Below are 17,869 nucleotides of genomic sequence, written 5' to 3'. Positions count from 1 at the left end.
TCTCGCAGGGGGTGCGCGTCGAGGCGCATACGTTTGGAAATAGGCTTCAAACTGTGGGCTTTGAGCCCCCCCCCCCGCCCCCGAGCGTCCTCCCAGGGATTTCCAATGTGAGCGTTAGGAATTCGGGGTATGTACAGTACAGCGAAGGTGTCGGACAATTGCCGTGTCGTGTTGGGGCCGAGCACCTGGTTAAGAGGAGGCCAAAATTGCAGATCAACTGCATCCTCGCCGTACGCGTCTCGAAGGATGATTCAAAGCTCCGCGCAGGATTTCAAACAGATGTTGTCGAAACAAAACAAAAAAACACCCCAAAATACTTCGGCACAGTGAGAAGATCGAAGAGGGAAATCCTTCTTCCAAAAATCGGATTTTTTTTTTTTTGCCACAAAAATTCTATTTCTGATTTTGACCATTTTCCCCTTTGCTCATAGAAAAAGCAAATGATAATGACATTATTCTAATCAGGTTTGGAATTGATTTCTGCTGCTACTACACAAGCTCTAAAAGGTATGAATTTGGATCAACTTTCACAGAAATCATTCTTATTTGCCTTTACAGATACAGTATCTATAGCTGTACAGTAATCCCGCATGGTTCACCTTTTCGCTTTTTTTAAATGAATTTATTTTAAGGTTCCCCGGTGGGCAAGGTGGGCACACCAGAAGCAGCGGCACTGCTTTCAAGCGTGTTATTATTATTTCCCCCCCCCCAGTCTTTAGTAATCATCAGTCGCACATGAATGGGTTTCAGCAAAAACACTGGTTTCCGACCAGCAAGTGGAGAAAATGAGCAAGCAAAACATATTTGTGTCAAAGTCGCACCACAAACTATAAACTGCATTTTTCTTTTATGTTTGATTCACAGTGTCAAAAAAAAAAATCTTCTTTTCTGTTTTGCGTTCCCAAGATGAAGCCATTGTTGGTTGTTGATCAATAAGAAGGACTTGACCGATGATGGCGGGAGCACTTTCTTGAGGCCCAAGGGTGCAGGATGAGGAAATTTGGGGCAAAGGATCTGCGATCAGCCCAGTTGAACGAGACTGACTCATGAAAAATCAAAGACGTCTTTCCCCAACTGCTCATAATGCATACAAATAATTTATCATGACAAGAGCGTGACCCATTTGTCTTAAGGTTAGCCTCATGCTATGTATATATATATATATGCTGCGCTCAATCATCCAAACAGTCAAGCAGACAAATGCAAAGTAGGACACCCAGTCAAAGATGCGCCCAGACAGATAAATAAGCAGTGAACACGTTTGAGAGGACAGCTTGTCTGCGTGGCGCTGCTTTCTCCACGTGGAATGGTTTTTACGTGACAGCCAGCGTCTCCTCCTGCTCTTTCCTCCCCCGTGAAGACAAAAGAATGTGTGGCAAGGCGCAAATATGAAACATAAGTGTGAGGGCGGAAAAAAAAAAATGGAGCTTGCATCTTCCAACCCCCGTGGACCGGAGTTGTACATCCACTCGTTTCATCAAGAGTTTGGCCCGCGACCAGCGGCGCATTGTTTACACGCATCCTTTCCAATAATAGCCGAGCACAGCATGATCCGAGGAACCGTCCGCCGCCATCCAGGGGAAAGTGCGGCAGCCATTGTTTGCCCTCGACACGGAGATGCTTTCGAGGAGGAAGACCGGTGTGTATCTTCTCCACAGCACGCAGTGAGTGTTCCTCAATCTGCAGGGTTCGAGTTCAAGCAGCAGGTTGTGGGTTTGATCCCCGTGTGGCTTCTCTACGCCGGTCAACTGAAGACTTGAAAACGAACCGGCCGCTCCCTGGATCGCTTCTGCTAAACGGGCAACACCGACGTGCAGTTCATTTTCTTCTGAGAGGACTGTATGCAAATACTGTAGATGAATTTAACACACACAATGTGATTTTTTTCAAACCTGAGACGAATTACAACAGCTGAGGCGTGAAACCAGCGCGGCAGCACGTAACCGTGACTGCGGTTATTGTTGTTTAAAATGAGAGGCCGTGGGGAGAACAGATCATTTACACTTGTGTAAACATTTCTGAACAGCCAGAAACAAACATTAGAACGCGATACCGTCTATTCATCAAAGCAATGGTGGACTTTCTTCATGGTTTAAGCTCCAAGTCCGAGCCAGCCACAAGAAGGAGTCACGCCGTATCGCCTTTGAAAAAAATGTCCTTGCGTCTGCAGCACGCTGTGACAAATGGCGCTGGCCTCTCCCAAAGCAGTTTTTGGGAGTTGCTGTCCCAAGTTTTAAACGCAGTGTTGCGCAGGATGCCCACGTACATCCAATTGTCACGCACTTGGGCCGATTTCAATCAAACAAAAGATGACTTTTACGCAGTTGCTGGCTTGCTCAAAATTATCGAAGCGATAGAATTCTTTTCTTAAGTCAGTGATATGTTTGTTTCTTCTTCCGCTAACACAATTCCATTACTGCAAGCTTCATTTTTGCACTTTCGGTGCTTTCTCAAATGTTCCACGGTGAAACTCTTCAGAGCTTTTTACACCACTTTTACACCAGTTGCCAACCGTGCACACAAAGGTAAATAACATGTTAAAACCGACAAACCGAACTCGGTCGTCAACCGAGGACCCCCTGTAAACGAGGAACACCATTTCCATGGACCCCCTGTAAACGAGGAACGCCATTTCCATGGAGAGCTGCCCGACTAATGGTGTAGGAAAGAAAGTTAACCACAAGATGCCCACTCTCGCACCATCAACATTCAAAACCGTCAAGTGAGCTGAAAATCAACATCAAATGTTGCCTTGGCTGCGGAGGATTCATTATTCCCACGCGTTCCAGCCGACACTTTGCCCGAAAAGTGCTGAAAGGCGTGCTAACGAGGACAATGTGATTCTGACGCTATGGCGATAAATCCAGCGGAGTGAGGGGTCTCGTGTCGGGGTCACACGTCAGAGCGTGCAAATCAAAATCTAAAATAAAAGGAGCCTTTTTTTTTAGGGGGGTTGTTTTTAAATAACAAAATCCTGCAAACTCACAACTAGCAAACACGGCGTGTCGTAACGCTAACTTTAGTAAACATGCTATTTTTGGAAACACGTTAGGGGCCATCTGGGTGGGGTCCATCTGCTGCAAAGAATGTGGAATCTAAGTCAATAAAACATCTTGAAATGTGAGCTAAGTTCACTCGAGAAAAAAAAAAAAAAAAAAAAAACAACTGCGACAAATATATCACTGAAATGACAGTCAACATATTTTAGTTTTGTTGGCAAAGAAAGGGGAATCTATTTTTTTTTCATTAGCACTGCACATGTATATGCAGTTTGCAAAACCAACAATCACAGGACAAAAGGTGAGGCTAATCCCCCGTGTTTGCATTTACTATAAATCGAAGGCACAAGATAAATGATCCTAAAATGTCCAATTCAAACTTCCTGAGTCTTTTTGGGGGTCTACTCATGACACACAAGTCTACCAAACTTCAAGTTGTGGTTTAAAGGGATGAAGCAAAAATATAGGACTGAATCCACAGCGAGTCGTCAAATTTCGCTGCCATGCTCCGCCCACACTTCATGATGAAAACTTAAATATTTTTTACGATTAAGCGTCACCCGTCTGTCTTGTCGTGCTTCTAATGTGGTAGCAATCAGACGAAGTTTCTAGGAAGAGGACCCCTGGAAACGGTCAAATTGGCCCTAAAATGTCTGCTTGAAACCAAAATGGCAGACTTCTTGTGTCTTTGCGGGCATGACATCTTGAGACTTTTTTTTGGTGTGTGTGGGTCTACTCACGATCGACGTGAAATTTCATGTTGCTACATGAAACGGGCTTTCACCCAAATTCCGGGGTGCAATAGTCAACCAATGACGAGTCATCAACGTTCGGAGTCATGCTCCGCCCACAGGCAACGACAAAAAAAGCTCTAACCATTTAGCATCATTCCTAGGTGGAATTTTCGCCCGTCTTTGTCAATTCGACCCACAAATGTCTGTTTCAAACCGAAATGGTAGACCTCGTGTATTTTCAGGCACGGCTCCTTGAGACCTTTCCACGAGTCTACTCAAAGCAGACATGCCTACCAAATTTCATTCTGCTAAGTGAAACTGTTTTCGGGGGCTGAATTTTCCCCAAATTCAGAGGTACAGAAGTGATCGAATGGCGAGTCATCAAGTTTCGCAGCCATGCTTCACCCACACGCGATGACAAATAGTCAAAGGTTTCGCAGTTTAGCGTTGGCCATCTGTCTTGCATGCGTGCTTCAAATTTGGTAGCAATCAAATGAAATCTCTCGGAGAAGGTCATCTTTGAAGGACCCCCAGAAATGAGTCGAAAATGTCCGCTTCAAACAAAAATGGAAAACTTATTTTGTCTTTTCAGGCATGACTTTTTTTGTGGGTCTACTTATGATAGACATGCCTCCCAAATTTCAAGTTCCGGAACTGGTTTTGATCGTTATCGTGAGCCCAGGAGGTGAGGGCATCATGGAAATAATGATTTTAAACTTGATCATGACAAACACACATTTTGTCTTTTGGCGTTTGGCTGCCGTGCTGCTGCTGCTGCTGCTGCTGCTGCTCTTCTGCGTTTCAAAAGAAACGGCCAAATGGCACAAACAGTGTCAGACTGTTCTTGAATAAATCACACTTGATAACATCTCGACAATGCGATGAAAGACTTCACATTCACTCACTGGCCTGTCACGTTTGGATTCACATTCTTTTCTGGATAGGAGCTACCGTTAGCTTCAAGTGAAACATTAGGAAGAAAATGTACCTATATAATCTTACAGTAATGGTGACATATAAATAGGACAAATGAACAAATTCAAGAAAGAAATGCTCTAGCAGTCTCATCTTCAAGCACTTTCTTGTTATGCAACAGTCTCCGTCGCATGGCACCACGGGATATGAGGCCTTTTCCAAAATACACAGATGTGTGTTATGTGAGGTCCTATTTTTAGGGACACATTTACCACAAAGGACATGTTCCTTGTTTTGCTCCCATGTGAAAAAACAACAACGAGTAAACAAGCAAAACAAAGAGTAGTTGTAGGCCGGCCTTTATATGTACATAAACATGGACGCACAGAACATTGCGGAGAGGTGACGCGTCACATTCTACTGGAACGTCAATCGTCGTTAAAGACGCCCTCTCACGTAATTTAACAATCTTAAAGAATCTCCTCGTCGTCATGGTAACACAAACGATGCTTAAAACAAAAATAGCCAACTTCCGGTTCAATTTCAGCGCACGGCTCCTTGAGACGTCTTCATGTTCAGTTGCGAAAGACGCGTCCACCCAATTTCGTGTTGATCAGTGAAACTGGAGTCAGGGAGCTCATTTTTCCCCAGATTCTTTTACATGGCAAATCATCGAAATTATCATTAAAACTGGCGATGCACCGAAATGAAAATTCTTGACTGAAACTCAATCAATCAAATTTGATTTTTAACCGCTTTTCATACAAAAAAAATGCAACACAAAGTGCTTTACATGAATCAAAATATAAAAATTAATCAAACCCGCCAATTATTAATTATAAAATGATGGCAGTTATTAGTAAAATTGCATTTATGGCTATGACTGCTATAAATTCACTTCTGAATTTGTCTGAATTTCCATACTTTTTAAATTATGTGAAGAGCATTACCACAGGACAGTTATTGCATGATTATATTATGTAATAGAATTAAAAACAATCTGCATACTGTTCAATTTCACAACATCATTCTTACTCTATAATGGTTAATAAACTATATCTTCAATATTTGTTATTTTAAAGTATTTCCCGGACACATTTGCAGCCAAATGTCTTCTTTTGCATACTCTTTTTCTATTTCCTGTATCTACTATTGCTGCTGAAATGATGCAAATTTCCCCATTGTGGGAATAATAAAAGTTATCTTATATTATAAAGATTTATAATATTAATTAAGGATGAGCGGTTCAGAAAATGGATGGATGGATGTACTGTGAAATTATAGGTTCATTTTCTCAAGTGGCGTGGAAGCAGTGACGTACTAATTAATTTCCGGTTTCCGGTCCCTGTTATGGCTGTCTTGCAATGTATATTGCAGTATTTTCCTCGATAAACACGTACACATTTGCCTACTGTTTTGCTCTTCAAAATCATCTTCATTAGATGACGTAAGTAATTGAGCTTTGCAATTTAGCGGCGCCGATCTGGACCTCGCATCTGGTTGTGGCACATTTGGGTAATTTCCTTATTAGGAGTTGGTTAAAGTACAAGCACAGAAATTATCCTAAAATAGTGGCTTCAACCCACAATGGCTGACTTACTGTTGAATTTTGGGCATGGGTCCTCGAGACTTATTTTGTGCATAGACATGTTTTCCGAATTTCGTGTCGATCCGTGAAACTGATTTCAAGGGATGATGTTTTTTTAAAATTCTTTTTTCATGACGAATTGTTGAAAATGACTTGGGCTGCGCTTGCTCGGAATCCACAGATTGCTCATTCCTCCTTCCTTCAAACAATTGAAATGTGTGCTTATAAATGTAAACTATGTGACACGTGTGACATCTTTGCACAATGGGTTGCGCTTCTTGCATAGCAGGCCGCTAATTCAAACCTTTCCATCTGGGGGAGTAATAAAAGACAGAATGCTCCTATAAATAGACGTGCGGGTCTAAGAATATCCCATCAAGTGGGAGGTGGCCAGCGTTTCTGAGCTCACGTTGTGTTCTACTGAACCCGCGGCCAGCTTGATGTGCGCTCACTACGAAAATTGCGACTGCCTTTGTTTTTCACGTGTACAACAAGTATATTTTCAGGTAGAGTCGCTAATTGAATGTGATGCTTAACGGCACCACGCGAGAGGCCGCTAAGACCCCCGAAGGAAGGCCTGGTGGTGTATAAATTACTATATTACACTGGGGACATCATTCATTGCATGTCCACTCACAGGACACTTTTTTAGGGACACTTGCTCAATCGAAAGCAGTTGTGGTCCAGTCCTTAAACATGCTTACGTGCATACGTTTGTGAAAAATAATGGCAACGTAAAGTCACTTCCAAGTTACTACTAGACTATAGGTCTGTATGTCTGTGTGTGTGTGAGTGTGTATCTATACACACACACACAGTATGTACAGTATATGTCTCTATGGACAGTTGAAACCAGATATTTACATACACTATATAAAAACAAATGCTTTTTTCTGACATGAAATCAGACTAAACGTTTCTATCTTTCATCCATCCATTTTCTGAGCCGCTTCTCCTCACGCGGGTCGCGGGCGTGCTGGAGCCTATCCCAGCTGTCATCGGGCAGGAGGCGGGGTACACCCTGAACTGGTTGCCAGCCAATCGCAGGGCACATACAAACAAACAACCATTCGCACTCACAGTCACACCTACGGGCAATTTAGAGTCTCCAATTAATGCATGTTTTTGGGATGTGGGAGGAAACCGGAGTGCCCGGAGAAAACCACGGGGAGAACATGCAAACTCCACACAAGCAGGGCCGGGGATTGAACCCCGGTCCTCAGAACTGTGAGGCTGACGCTCTAACCAGTCGTCCACCGTGCCGCCCGTTTCTATCTTTCTATTTGCTAAATGTCCGAATAATGAGAGAATGATTTTTTTAAGGCAATTTTTCCATCCCTTTCTTTAAAGTCAGAAGTTTACATACAGTAAGATTATTGTGTCTTTTATTGGGTCCAGATGATTATGTCATTTATCTGGAAGCTTCTCATAGGATTATTGACAACATTTGAGTCCATTAGAGACACACCTGTGGATTTATTTTTACTAGGCACACCTGAAGCACATTGCTTCTTTGTGTAACATCAAGGGAAAGTTAAAATGAAATCAGCCAAAATATCAGGAAGAGAATTGTGGACTTGCACAAGTCCGGTTCATCCTTGGGTGCAATTTTCAGATGCCAGAGGGTGCCACATTCATCTGTTCAAACATGATATTATATTATTATATGCAAGTATAAACACCATGGCATGGGAATGTCCAGCGATCATACCGCTCAGGAAGGAGACGATGAACGTGCTTTAGTCCAAAATATGCATATCACCCCCAGAACAAAAGCAAAAGACCTTGTGAAGATGGTGGCTGAAGCTGGTAAGCGTGTGTTATTATCCACAGTGAAACGAGTATTGTACCGACATGCCCTGAAAGGTCACTCTGTCAGGAAGAAGCCATTACTCCAAAAGAAACACAAAAGCCAGATTAAAGATTGCAAATGCACACAGGGACAAAGACCTTAATTTTTGGAAACATGTCCTGTGCTCTGACAAAACTAAAATTGAACTGTTTAGCCATAATGGAGGAAAAAGATGGAAGCTTGCAAGCCTGAGAACACCATCCCAACTTTGAAATACGAGGGTGGCAGCATCATTTTTTGAGGTTGTTTTGACTGGTGTACATTGTGCAAATACTGAGGCAAGACATCAGTCAGGAAGTTAAAGGTTGGGCGTAAATGATTCTTCCCAGTGAACAATAAATCGAAGCATACTACCAAACTGGTTACAAAGTGGCTTAAGGATAACAAACTCATTTTTGGAGTGGCCATCGCAAAGCCCTGATCGCAAATGTTCTAAAGATGTATGGGCAGACCTGAAAAGGCAAGTGTGAGCAAGGTGGCCAACAAACTTGGCTCAGTTACACCATTTATGTCAGGAGGAATGGGCCCAAAAACTATTGTGAGAAGCTTGTGGAAGGATATCCAAAACATTTGACCCAAGTCATACAGTTTAGAGGCAATGGTACCAAATTTTAATGAAATGTATGTACATTTCTGGCATTGAAGAAAGCAATGAACAATTCTCCCCCAAAAAAGTCTTTCTCAGTTTATTCTGTGATTTAGCAAAGAGAAATAACAAACGTAAGTCTGATTTCATGTCAGACAGTGAGAAAAAAACAATATTTTATATAGTGTATGTAAACATTTGGTTTCAACTCTATATAAATAGAGCAAGAAAGAGAGTGAGAGAGAGAGAGAAATAGTGAGACAGAGCGTGAGAGAGCGAGAGAGAGAGAGATGCTCATGTCGCTACAGTTAATAATCTAAACAAAATATTGGAACAGCACCGGGAAACATCAATAAGCACAATAACAAACAGACGTGTCAGTGATAAGTGGGCATTATTATCTTTATAAAGGTCAAAAGGAGGTTTTGACATGCGATCAACGTAAATAAGATTATTGTAAGAAGATGAGTGTGAGTCAAATGTTTTGAATAGCTGACAATGTGTCATAAATAAAGGTTTTTATTATTTCGAAATTTAAAAAAAATATATTTGAGTGGGGGCCTGACAAACACATTGCCTCAATTAAAGCGCAATATAAATAAAAGCAATTCCTGCGGTGATACGAGGCAAGGACGTTGTTGGCCACAAAAGGCTTTTTATGAAATATAAATAATAAATGTTGAGCTGGAGTTGAGGAGCGTGGTCGCTGTGTTTTGGAATAACAGCGCGAGACAGCCGCACGACACGCTGCCCCGTGTCATTAGGATCATTCAACACGTGGGATTTGATTTATTTTATGTTTACAACTTCAATGTTACGAAGTTTCGTGGATTGTACTACTTACTAACCAGCAGAGGGCGCACTTAATTTTGGCGCGACTACTTTGCTGCCTGTTGGGCTGCTACAGAAATTGAAACAGCAAGTTAACAGGTTTGGTGCTCATTTTGAAATTGTATTGTATTTGTATTTGAGTATTTAATTTTCTCTTGGAAAAGAGATTTAGTTGTTGGGGCGACAGGAACAGACGAGCTCCTATTTTTAAATTTTATTTTATGCTTAATTAAGGAACACTTTAGATTTCCTAAAATGACTTTAAGGGCCCTATTTTCGTGACCTGTGTAAATCTGGTGCTGCGGGTGATAATTTCATAGAGCAGCTCAGCCCGTGGGTTCCGAGAGTGGGCGGGCCGCGCCACCGTGGGTGTGTTTACAGCCGATCGCCTTTGCCGCCAATCAAAGCGGCTCCTCTCATTCCTTTTAAATGTGGCGCAGTGACAGTCTCGCATGGAGGCGTCTCTGTGAGGAAGCGGACGATGTGTAATCGCAGCGATACGTGCGTGAGTGTAGCATTGTCACTGACAACAGACAATGTGAGCGGGTACCCTTATTAAATACAGAATGAGTTGGTGATAACTGCCGGCGACTCAAATATGTCAGTGGAGCTCACGTATCTGTCTGCCTGTGCCCCGATCAAATTCAGCAAAATCGCGTTAGACCGGCGGTTTAGACATCCTCTGAGCAGGTGTAAGTTTAGACTGACTTTCTGCCACCAAATTGTCACTCCGCCAGGTCCACTCTCGCTGTACTGAAATGCCCAGCTTGGCGCGGACCAGTCTGCCAAATTGTCAAACACGAGCAGCGAGCCTTGTGCTTGCACGAAAATCATAATCGGCCGGCATTTGTGCCTCACCGCAGATGCTCTATCTACGAAAATAGAGCCCGAAATGCACTGAGCGATAATCGAAGCTTCATTTTCCCAATCGCTGATCAATGAATTGATTTATTCATTTATTTATTTAAACTTTTATCTAAACAGGATAAAATAACTAATTGAGAATACAATAAACCTTAAGAGAATTATTTGAAAATAATTGATTCTAAAATCTTTTTTTTTTTTTTTATTAAAAATATATTTTTATTTTTCACTTCATTTTAAGTTTCAATATTTTAGTTTTGTGGTGTAACCAGTGTGAAAACTGGAGAGCCACCTGTGGGTAAAAACAGAGCAATTGTGAAGTCCCCAGTTTTGTCATTGTATTACTATTGCATTGTCATTTCGCCGCACTGTGCTGTCAAGAGCTGGTTCTAATCGTTTCAAACTATAGCATGGTAAAGTAAGGCAACCGAAACATTTGATATGTATAAAACATGAAAAAAAATAGTATGTAAATGTTTTTGTCTTGTACGATAATAAACAAAGGTTAGGAAAAAAAGAAGAGAGAGAGGTGTGAGGTCCATCTGCGACAACGAATCATCTTCACATTGCGACTTAACTCTCTGTACGATTTCGATCATTACAACCAGTTTTGTATTTTTCGTCATCTAGGAATGAATCCTCCAGGAAAGTAAGCGAGGTGAACAACTTTTGACCTCCAATGCTGGCGAATGAGCCAACGCGGTAAGAAACACATGCAGGACGCGTGCGTCACCAAACTAAAACCTTATAAAAACATCAAGACTTATGTGGTCACTTGGCTGCGTACTTCGTTCTCTATGTCCTTTCACATTCCGACACTCAAGGCCATGCAAAGAGCTCATTTACAGCAAAACACACGCATCCAAATCACAATGTGGATGGCGCGTGTGGTCGCCGTAGCGACACAGAGGCCATTCAAAGAGGTTGAAACTGCCGGGCAGCCGATTTAGTTGTGTAAAGTCATGCGACGACACGTAAATGCATTAATGAGCCGTGACGCCTTGAAAGCACTTTTGACACGAACACACTCTCACCTGGACTTCCCGTCCAAGGTCTGCAACTTCCTGTCCGAGGCCTAGCACTTCCTGTGGAGGTCCTCGCAACTCTCCAGAGAGGCGGCGGCGTTCGCGCCAGTCATGACTTAAAGAAAGCGGTGGGTCAGCCAGTGTTATATTAGAAGGGCTAAAGTCTCAAGGTATGGTTTCAAGCCACGGTTATGGTTTCAAATTAGAACTTCAAAGTCGGGTGTGGAGCCTGGCTCAGGTTTCAAAGTATGGTTTCAAGCCAGGGTTAAGTTTTCAAGTTAAGGTTTCAAGCCAGTTAGGGTTTCAAGTCTGGCTTAGGGTTTCAAATTAGGGTTCAAGTCAGGGTTAAAGTTTCAAACTAAGGTTAAAAGTCCTAATTAGGGTGTCAAACAATGGTTAGGGTTTCAAATTAGGGTTTCAAGTCAGGATTAAGGTTTCAAACAAGGGTTAGGGTTTCAAATTAGGTTTTCAAGTTAGGGTTTAGGTTTCAAACTATGGCTTCAAGCCAGGTTGAAGGTTTCAAGTTAGGTTTAAGGTTTCCAATTAGGCTCCCAAGCCAGGGTTAAAGTTTGAAACAAGGGTTAGGGTTTCAAGCCAGGGTTACGATTTCAAAGTAAGGTTTCAAGTTTGGTTTTCAAGCAAGACTTAGGATTGCAAAGCGGTTAGGGTTTCAAATGATGATGAATATTCTTGTGTGTGTTATGCTTTCCCTTCCCGTTGACTCTTTTCAACCTGTAACCTACATAAAAAAAAAAAAAAAAAAAGTGATGTCGATGGAAACGATGCCTAAACAATCCTGAAGGCCAATTGAGGCAAATGATAACAAAGACGACAATGCGAGCTACAATTTCCGCTGCTTGTCCCATGCTGGCGTCGTGTTGCCGGTTGTGATTCCGGATGCGTGTGGGGTTGATGTCTTGACATCAAGTGCGTCGCGGATCCTCCCACTGGCTCTGGCATTCAGGTACACCCACCCCCCGCCATCCCCACCATCCCCTCCTCACTGCCTCTATAAAAACCCGCATGTCCTCCGTGTAAACGTCAGACCTCCACACTTAGTAAAGACGGCTACAACACCATCTTTTCATCACCTTGCCAACACACTCACAAGTTTCAGGTAAGACATTAGACTTGTTATTTATTGTCACGCGCATCCTCATCTTTGGACTTTTGGGATTAGTTTTTAGTCACCTGGAGTGGTAACAGAAAAAATAGGATGGAACAAATGTTGATTCTTATATATTATGCGTGCTTGTGGTTTAAATCATTTTAAGTGCTTTTGATAGCACTTCCTCTGATGTTTTATAGGTTTTTGGAATTTGGAATTGCCATATACTGTATGACCCACAGGCTGACCACCTGTGTTAGGAGAAGCCTAAAGAAGCCTCATTAAGCGAAGGCCTGTTAAGACCTAACCCTCGTTAAATTCAGGAGATCGGCTAAAATCTCCTCAAATTCACCCGGTGAAACTCAGCTCCTAAATTCTTTTAAATTGATATCTAGTGGTGGTTATCGAGCTGCAGCTTTGGGGTCCGCAAAAGAATTTGAAATAAATTATCATGTCATATCATTTGTTTTTTTTAAATGCATACCTATATACAGCGACCTGCGCACTAATAAATAATTATGTTTTTTTTGTGCCTTTCAGACCACAAAAGGACACCGTACATTCAAACAGTAAAATCAAGGTATAAACAAATTAAATACACAAGAAACAGCAATGTAAAAAAAACACATCAACCATGACTAAAACAAATATAATAAACCAATTACTCCTCCCTACCGTAAGCTTTGAGCCAGTTAAAAGCTCTGATATAATTGTCTTCTATCATCACAGAAGTCTGACATCTGCACGGATAATCTTTTTTCTTTTACAACAAAAGAGAATATAGTTCTATTTGGTTTTCGAGAGTAAAGGCATCTTTTACCGAATAAAGACAATTGAACGCCTTTATTGTCATTGTATAGGCAGATAAAGGCGTACAATTGCGAGAATAAAGTTGTATTTTTGAAATTCACTTGTTAAAATATGACCTTCCCTTATTAAACTTTGATACCATGTTATTTCTATTTAATTACCCTCACAGGATGAATAAGGCATCGATATATTCATTACGACGTTATTTTGGAAAAATAAAAATCTTTTCTCATCAGATTTTTATTTTTGTACCCTGACAAAATACATCTTTATTCTTCTGAGGATTACAACTTTGTTTTTCTTTAAAAACATTCTTGAAAAAAGCTTTATTCTCATAATATAATAGAATTTTTATTGTAATATTTTGACATTTTTTTTCCTCGAAAAAAAGACAACATTTTAATTGCTATGGCAATTATGGGTACACATCGTGGTTGTTTAATTGGCTTTAGGAATACGAGGCGACCCTTGATGGGACAAGCCAAAAGTCGCAACAACAAGATTTGAAAAAATGAACATTTCTCCCTGGACCCAAAAGGTTTCCGAAGCCCATGAGTTGACTTGTGCTTCTCTCCTTTGTGCACCTTCATCCCCTGGCAGCTTTTTCCTCTTCCCCCTGGCCTCCGCCAACATGAGGCTAGCGCTGCGCACGCTCCTCTGCTGCTGCGTGTTGACGGCGGTGATGCCGCTCATGAGGAGCGCCGTGGTAAGGAAAAGGTGAGTGACCACGTTTTTTATTTTTAGCTCATCCATTGTGGTAGAGTTCAATTACTGAAGTTTGGTGTTTTATGGCGAGCCACCAAAATTCACCCACACACTGCGATGAAAAGTTCGATTCTGTCCAGCATGGGTGCGTGGACAAAATATCTGGTACATGTCTGCCTTTGAAAGGCCCCTGGAACCTGTCAAAATGACCTTCAAATGTCTGCTTCAAATCAAAATGGCAGACTTCCTGTGTCATATTAAGCATGGGTTCTCGAGACTTTTTGTGGCTCTACTCATGATAAACATGCCGACCAAATTTCACGTTGCTCACTGAAGCTGGCTTCGGGGATTTGATTTTCAAAAATGCCTGGGATGCGCGACGCAACCAATGGTGACTCATCCAATTTTTCCGCCATGCTCTATCCAAACACATTGACTTAAACTCTTAAAGTTGTTCACAATTTAGCGTCATCCATCTGTCTAATTACATAATTCAGATTTGGTGGCAATCGCACAAAGCCTCAAGCACAAGTTCGTCTTTAAAGGACCCCTGAAAATGCTTTAAAGTGGCTGCTTCAAAAGAAGATGGAAGACTTCCTGTGTCTTTTCGGGTATGGATTTATGAGACATTTTTATGGGTCTACTAATGATAGACACGCCTGCCAAACCTTACGTTGTTAAGTGAAATTGGCTTCGAGGGCTGATTTTTAAAACGTTACTTGGGTGCGCTACTGAACCAATGGAGAGCTATCCAACTTTGCTGCCATGCTCTGCCCACACACTGTGACGAAAATGCTAATTCTTTGCAATTTAGCGCCATCTATCGCTCTAATATACAGGCTTCATATTTGGCAGAAATACGACAACATTTCTGCGACCAGTATCCTTGGACATGACCAAAAAATGGCCTTAAACTGGTCGCTTTCAACCAAAATGGCAGACTTCCCGTGCCATATTAGGTGTGTTTTTTTGTGTGGGTCTACTCATTATAAACATTCCGAGTTTCCAACCACATTTCGTGTTGCTAAGTTAAACTAGCATTGGGGGGTTCATTTAAAAAAACATTCCGTGTACGCTGTTGAGCCAATGTGTAGAAATGACCAAACTGAGCCTAAAAACGCCCGCTTCCAACCACAATGTCAGACTTCCTGCGCACTGTTTCTTGAATGAAGTTGGTCAGGCCTAAACAGAGGCATCATGTTACTTCCTGTGTGTGTCAGGTTCAAAGGGCGCCTGCAGATGAAGAGAGATGCAGCCGGAGAAGTCCACACAGGACTGCCACAGCAGGGCGGGGACGCAAGAACTGAATTGTCAGCTTCCAGGTATATAAATAAGCAGACTCAAGCATTTGACCGCTATCTGAAGATTCCATATACAATTGACAGTTATTAAAAGTCGAGTTTAAAACACATGACAACGAAGATTGTAATTCTAACTTGCAATGCCGCAATGTAGAGATGCGATAAGAACCGAGGGAGATGAAAATAACAAGTCCTATAAACACAGAGGTACACAACATTGTGGAGTGACTACGTCAGAGTCCACAGCAAATGCTAATCATCATTAAAGACGTTGTCTACACAAACCATATTAGCATCTTTAATACTTCAGACTGAGCAGGAAAAAAAAATCAGGTAACTCCCCAGAACATCAACATTGTGGAGTGACCACATACTGCAACGCTAATGTAAGATCATCTTTAATACTTAAAAATACGGAGTGTCGCTCTGCGGAACTTAAAAAATAGACACACACAACATTGTGGTACGATCACCTTATCATCCTTAACAACGCTATCTCCTAATAACTTAATCGGCAGCAGACTAGACCGAACAAATATGTCACGTAGCTCCCCGGAACATAACCGTGGATGCACACAACATTGTGGAGCGAGCAACTGTCAACCTACTGGAAGATTTCTTCTTCTTGCAGCTTGTTTTTCAACATCCGAAGGCGTCGCTCGCCGTCCAAAACCTCCGGCTGCTTCCTGTTCTCGTGCGCCTACCACGACCTCCTCCACCGTTTGAGCCAGATGCACGACAACGACAAAAAGGTGCCCACCGCCCCCAAGGACAAGATGCTCTCCATCGGTCGCCGCCGCCGGAGCACCGAGGACCCTATGGACGCCCCCACGCCTCAGACCATGACGGAGGGGATCCCTTGTTGGGTGTGTTTGCTCACCACGGACAAAGATAAGTCCTCTCTTGTCAAGTCATTAGGACGGACGCAGAGTGTAGAGGGTTGGCCACACCCGACGCAACAAGCGCCATAGACGGCGATGGCAGATGGAACTGAGGAAGATGGAATTGGCTTGAGAAGATGACATTGTCGGAGCTCGACGAAAGCATCCAAAATGATAAATGAACTGATCCTGAAATGGAATTTAGTCAATATGTACTGAGCTTATCCATAGTTAACAAAGTACCATCTGTTTATAGATAGCTGCATCGCCATAAATGTGAATAGAATACAAATTGAATTTAGAAAAAGTGAACTTCATATATCACAGTAATTTCCCAAATATTTGCGGTCCACTATTCACAAATTCACCTAATCACATTTTTGGTTGTAGAACCTCTCCATACTTATTTGCTGAAAAACTCACTTTATACTGTTTTCTCCTGAAGACACCACAAGATGGCGCCAAAGCCCTGTCTAATTAAAAAAGTAGTATATTAAGAATAATGAACTATGTTGAAGTGATACATCGCGACTGAGAAACAAGCTTTGTCAGTCGGGGAGGAAATAAGTTTAGCCTGGGTCGTTAAGGAGAGTCATCAAGCGCACTTTGGGTGCATTTGACAAATTCTGGAAGTCATTGACTTCGAGTCGGAAATGATATCAAGCTGTTTTTGGATCATAGTTTGTGGTGTATTTACAGTTTAAACTATTAATATAGGCAACAACATTTTTTAGTGATCATGATTTCATTTCTGCGATAATTTTGACGATTATAGCTTACAAGTAACAAAAGTCCAAATTCACCATCTCATCTACAGAAATCCGATTACATAAGAACCAGTCAAAACAAGTCCAAGATTATTTTTGTATAAATTAGATCCACTAAAATAAATGTACTTTTCTACCATATTCTGATTTATTGAAATGCACTTGTATGTTTTTTTTCTCCCCTTTTTTCTTTTATTTTGCTTGTAACTTCAGTGAAGTATTTGATCTTTGTATAGACTTCCTTTTTGATAGAGCTCTTGTATTGGTAGCGTTAGACCGTGTACCTAATGAAGTGTCCGATGCTTGTATGTCGCTCGAGAGCCTGTGAGGTGAGGAGCGCTGTGCTGCCATCTAGCGTTAAAGTCCCAGGCGTGCAGCTTGCTCGTTGTCAAACTGCATCTTTTGTTTCTTTGAATGTAATAATAATTAAAAAAATAAATAATGGCTCAAATCTTGCTTCTGTACCAGCAGTAAAAGCTACAATGTTGTGAGATTGTCCAAGAAATAAACACGATGCAAATACAACGACGATGTCTTCACGATCAATGGGCAACAACATTTGAGTTCCTGCGTCAAATGTAATAAGTAAGGGATAAGAAATGTAACGAGCTCCAACCGCACATCTACCGTACTCTGTAAACAAACAGTGCAGCTTAGCCACCAGATAGTGATATGCTTTAGCTTGCTTCAACTAACTTCCTGTGGCTATTCTTCTGCTCTCAACAGCCAGTGTTGCACAAAAAGCTTAGAAAAGGAACAAAGGAGCAAAGCATAGCACAGTTAATCCTTTGGTGCTTGCTGAACTGAGCATGTAAAATATATTTTAGGTCAATGCCCAATTTGGTCATTTCCAAAGTATTTCTTATTGAGCCCATTGATAAGCAAATAAAGCGGGAAAAGAAT

At 41.7% G+C, this 17,869-nt stretch overlaps 1 protein-coding gene across 5 annotated transcripts; it reads left to right on the top strand.

The window, feature by feature from the left end:
* The first annotated feature begins 1,475 nt into the window (after nt 1–1,475).
* LOC133478409 (uncharacterized) lies at nt 1,476–17,491 on the top strand. 5 transcript variants are annotated; one of them, XM_061774446.1, is made up of 6 exons: nt 1,476–1,639; nt 11,000–11,071; nt 13,043–13,082; nt 13,913–14,029; nt 15,238–15,339; nt 15,950–17,491. In XM_061774446.1, exons 2-6 carry the CDS (start codon nt 11,059–11,061, stop codon nt 16,287–16,289), a joined length of 612 nt encoding a protein of 203 aa, XP_061630430.1. In that variant the 5' UTR covers nt 1,476–1,639; nt 11,000–11,058; the 3' UTR covers nt 16,290–17,491. The 5 variants fall into 5 exon arrangements, with proteins under 5 accessions (XP_061630430.1, XP_061630428.1, XP_061630429.1 ...); XM_061774444.1 differs by having other exon boundaries at nt 1,476–1,664; XM_061774445.1 differs by lacking the exon at nt 1,476–1,639 and adding an exon at nt 9,350–9,604.
* The last annotated feature ends 378 nt before the right edge of the window (nt 17,492–17,869 follow it).

Source organism: Phyllopteryx taeniolatus, chromosome 5, assembly GCF_024500385.1.
Source record: "Phyllopteryx taeniolatus isolate TA_2022b chromosome 5, UOR_Ptae_1.2, whole genome shotgun sequence".
NCBI classification, from domain to species: Eukaryota; Metazoa; Chordata; class Actinopteri; order Syngnathiformes; family Syngnathidae; genus Phyllopteryx; species Phyllopteryx taeniolatus.
The sequence above is the reverse complement of the archived record's forward strand: the minus strand, read 5'-3'. Positions and strand labels throughout refer to the sequence as shown.

What these genes read in the sequence shown, in the direction of transcription:
- LOC133478409 (XM_061774446.1), top strand. An exon ending in ATTCAAACAGTAAAATCAAG is followed by an intron (nt 13,083 to 13,912) that starts GTATAAACAAAT and finishes ATCCCCTGGCAG; the next exon opens with CTTTTTCCTCTTCCCCCTGG. An exon ending in ACTGAATTGTCAGCTTCCAG is followed by an intron (nt 15,340 to 15,949) that starts GTATATAAATAA and finishes TTCTTCTTGCAG; the next exon opens with CTTGTTTTTCAACATCCGAA.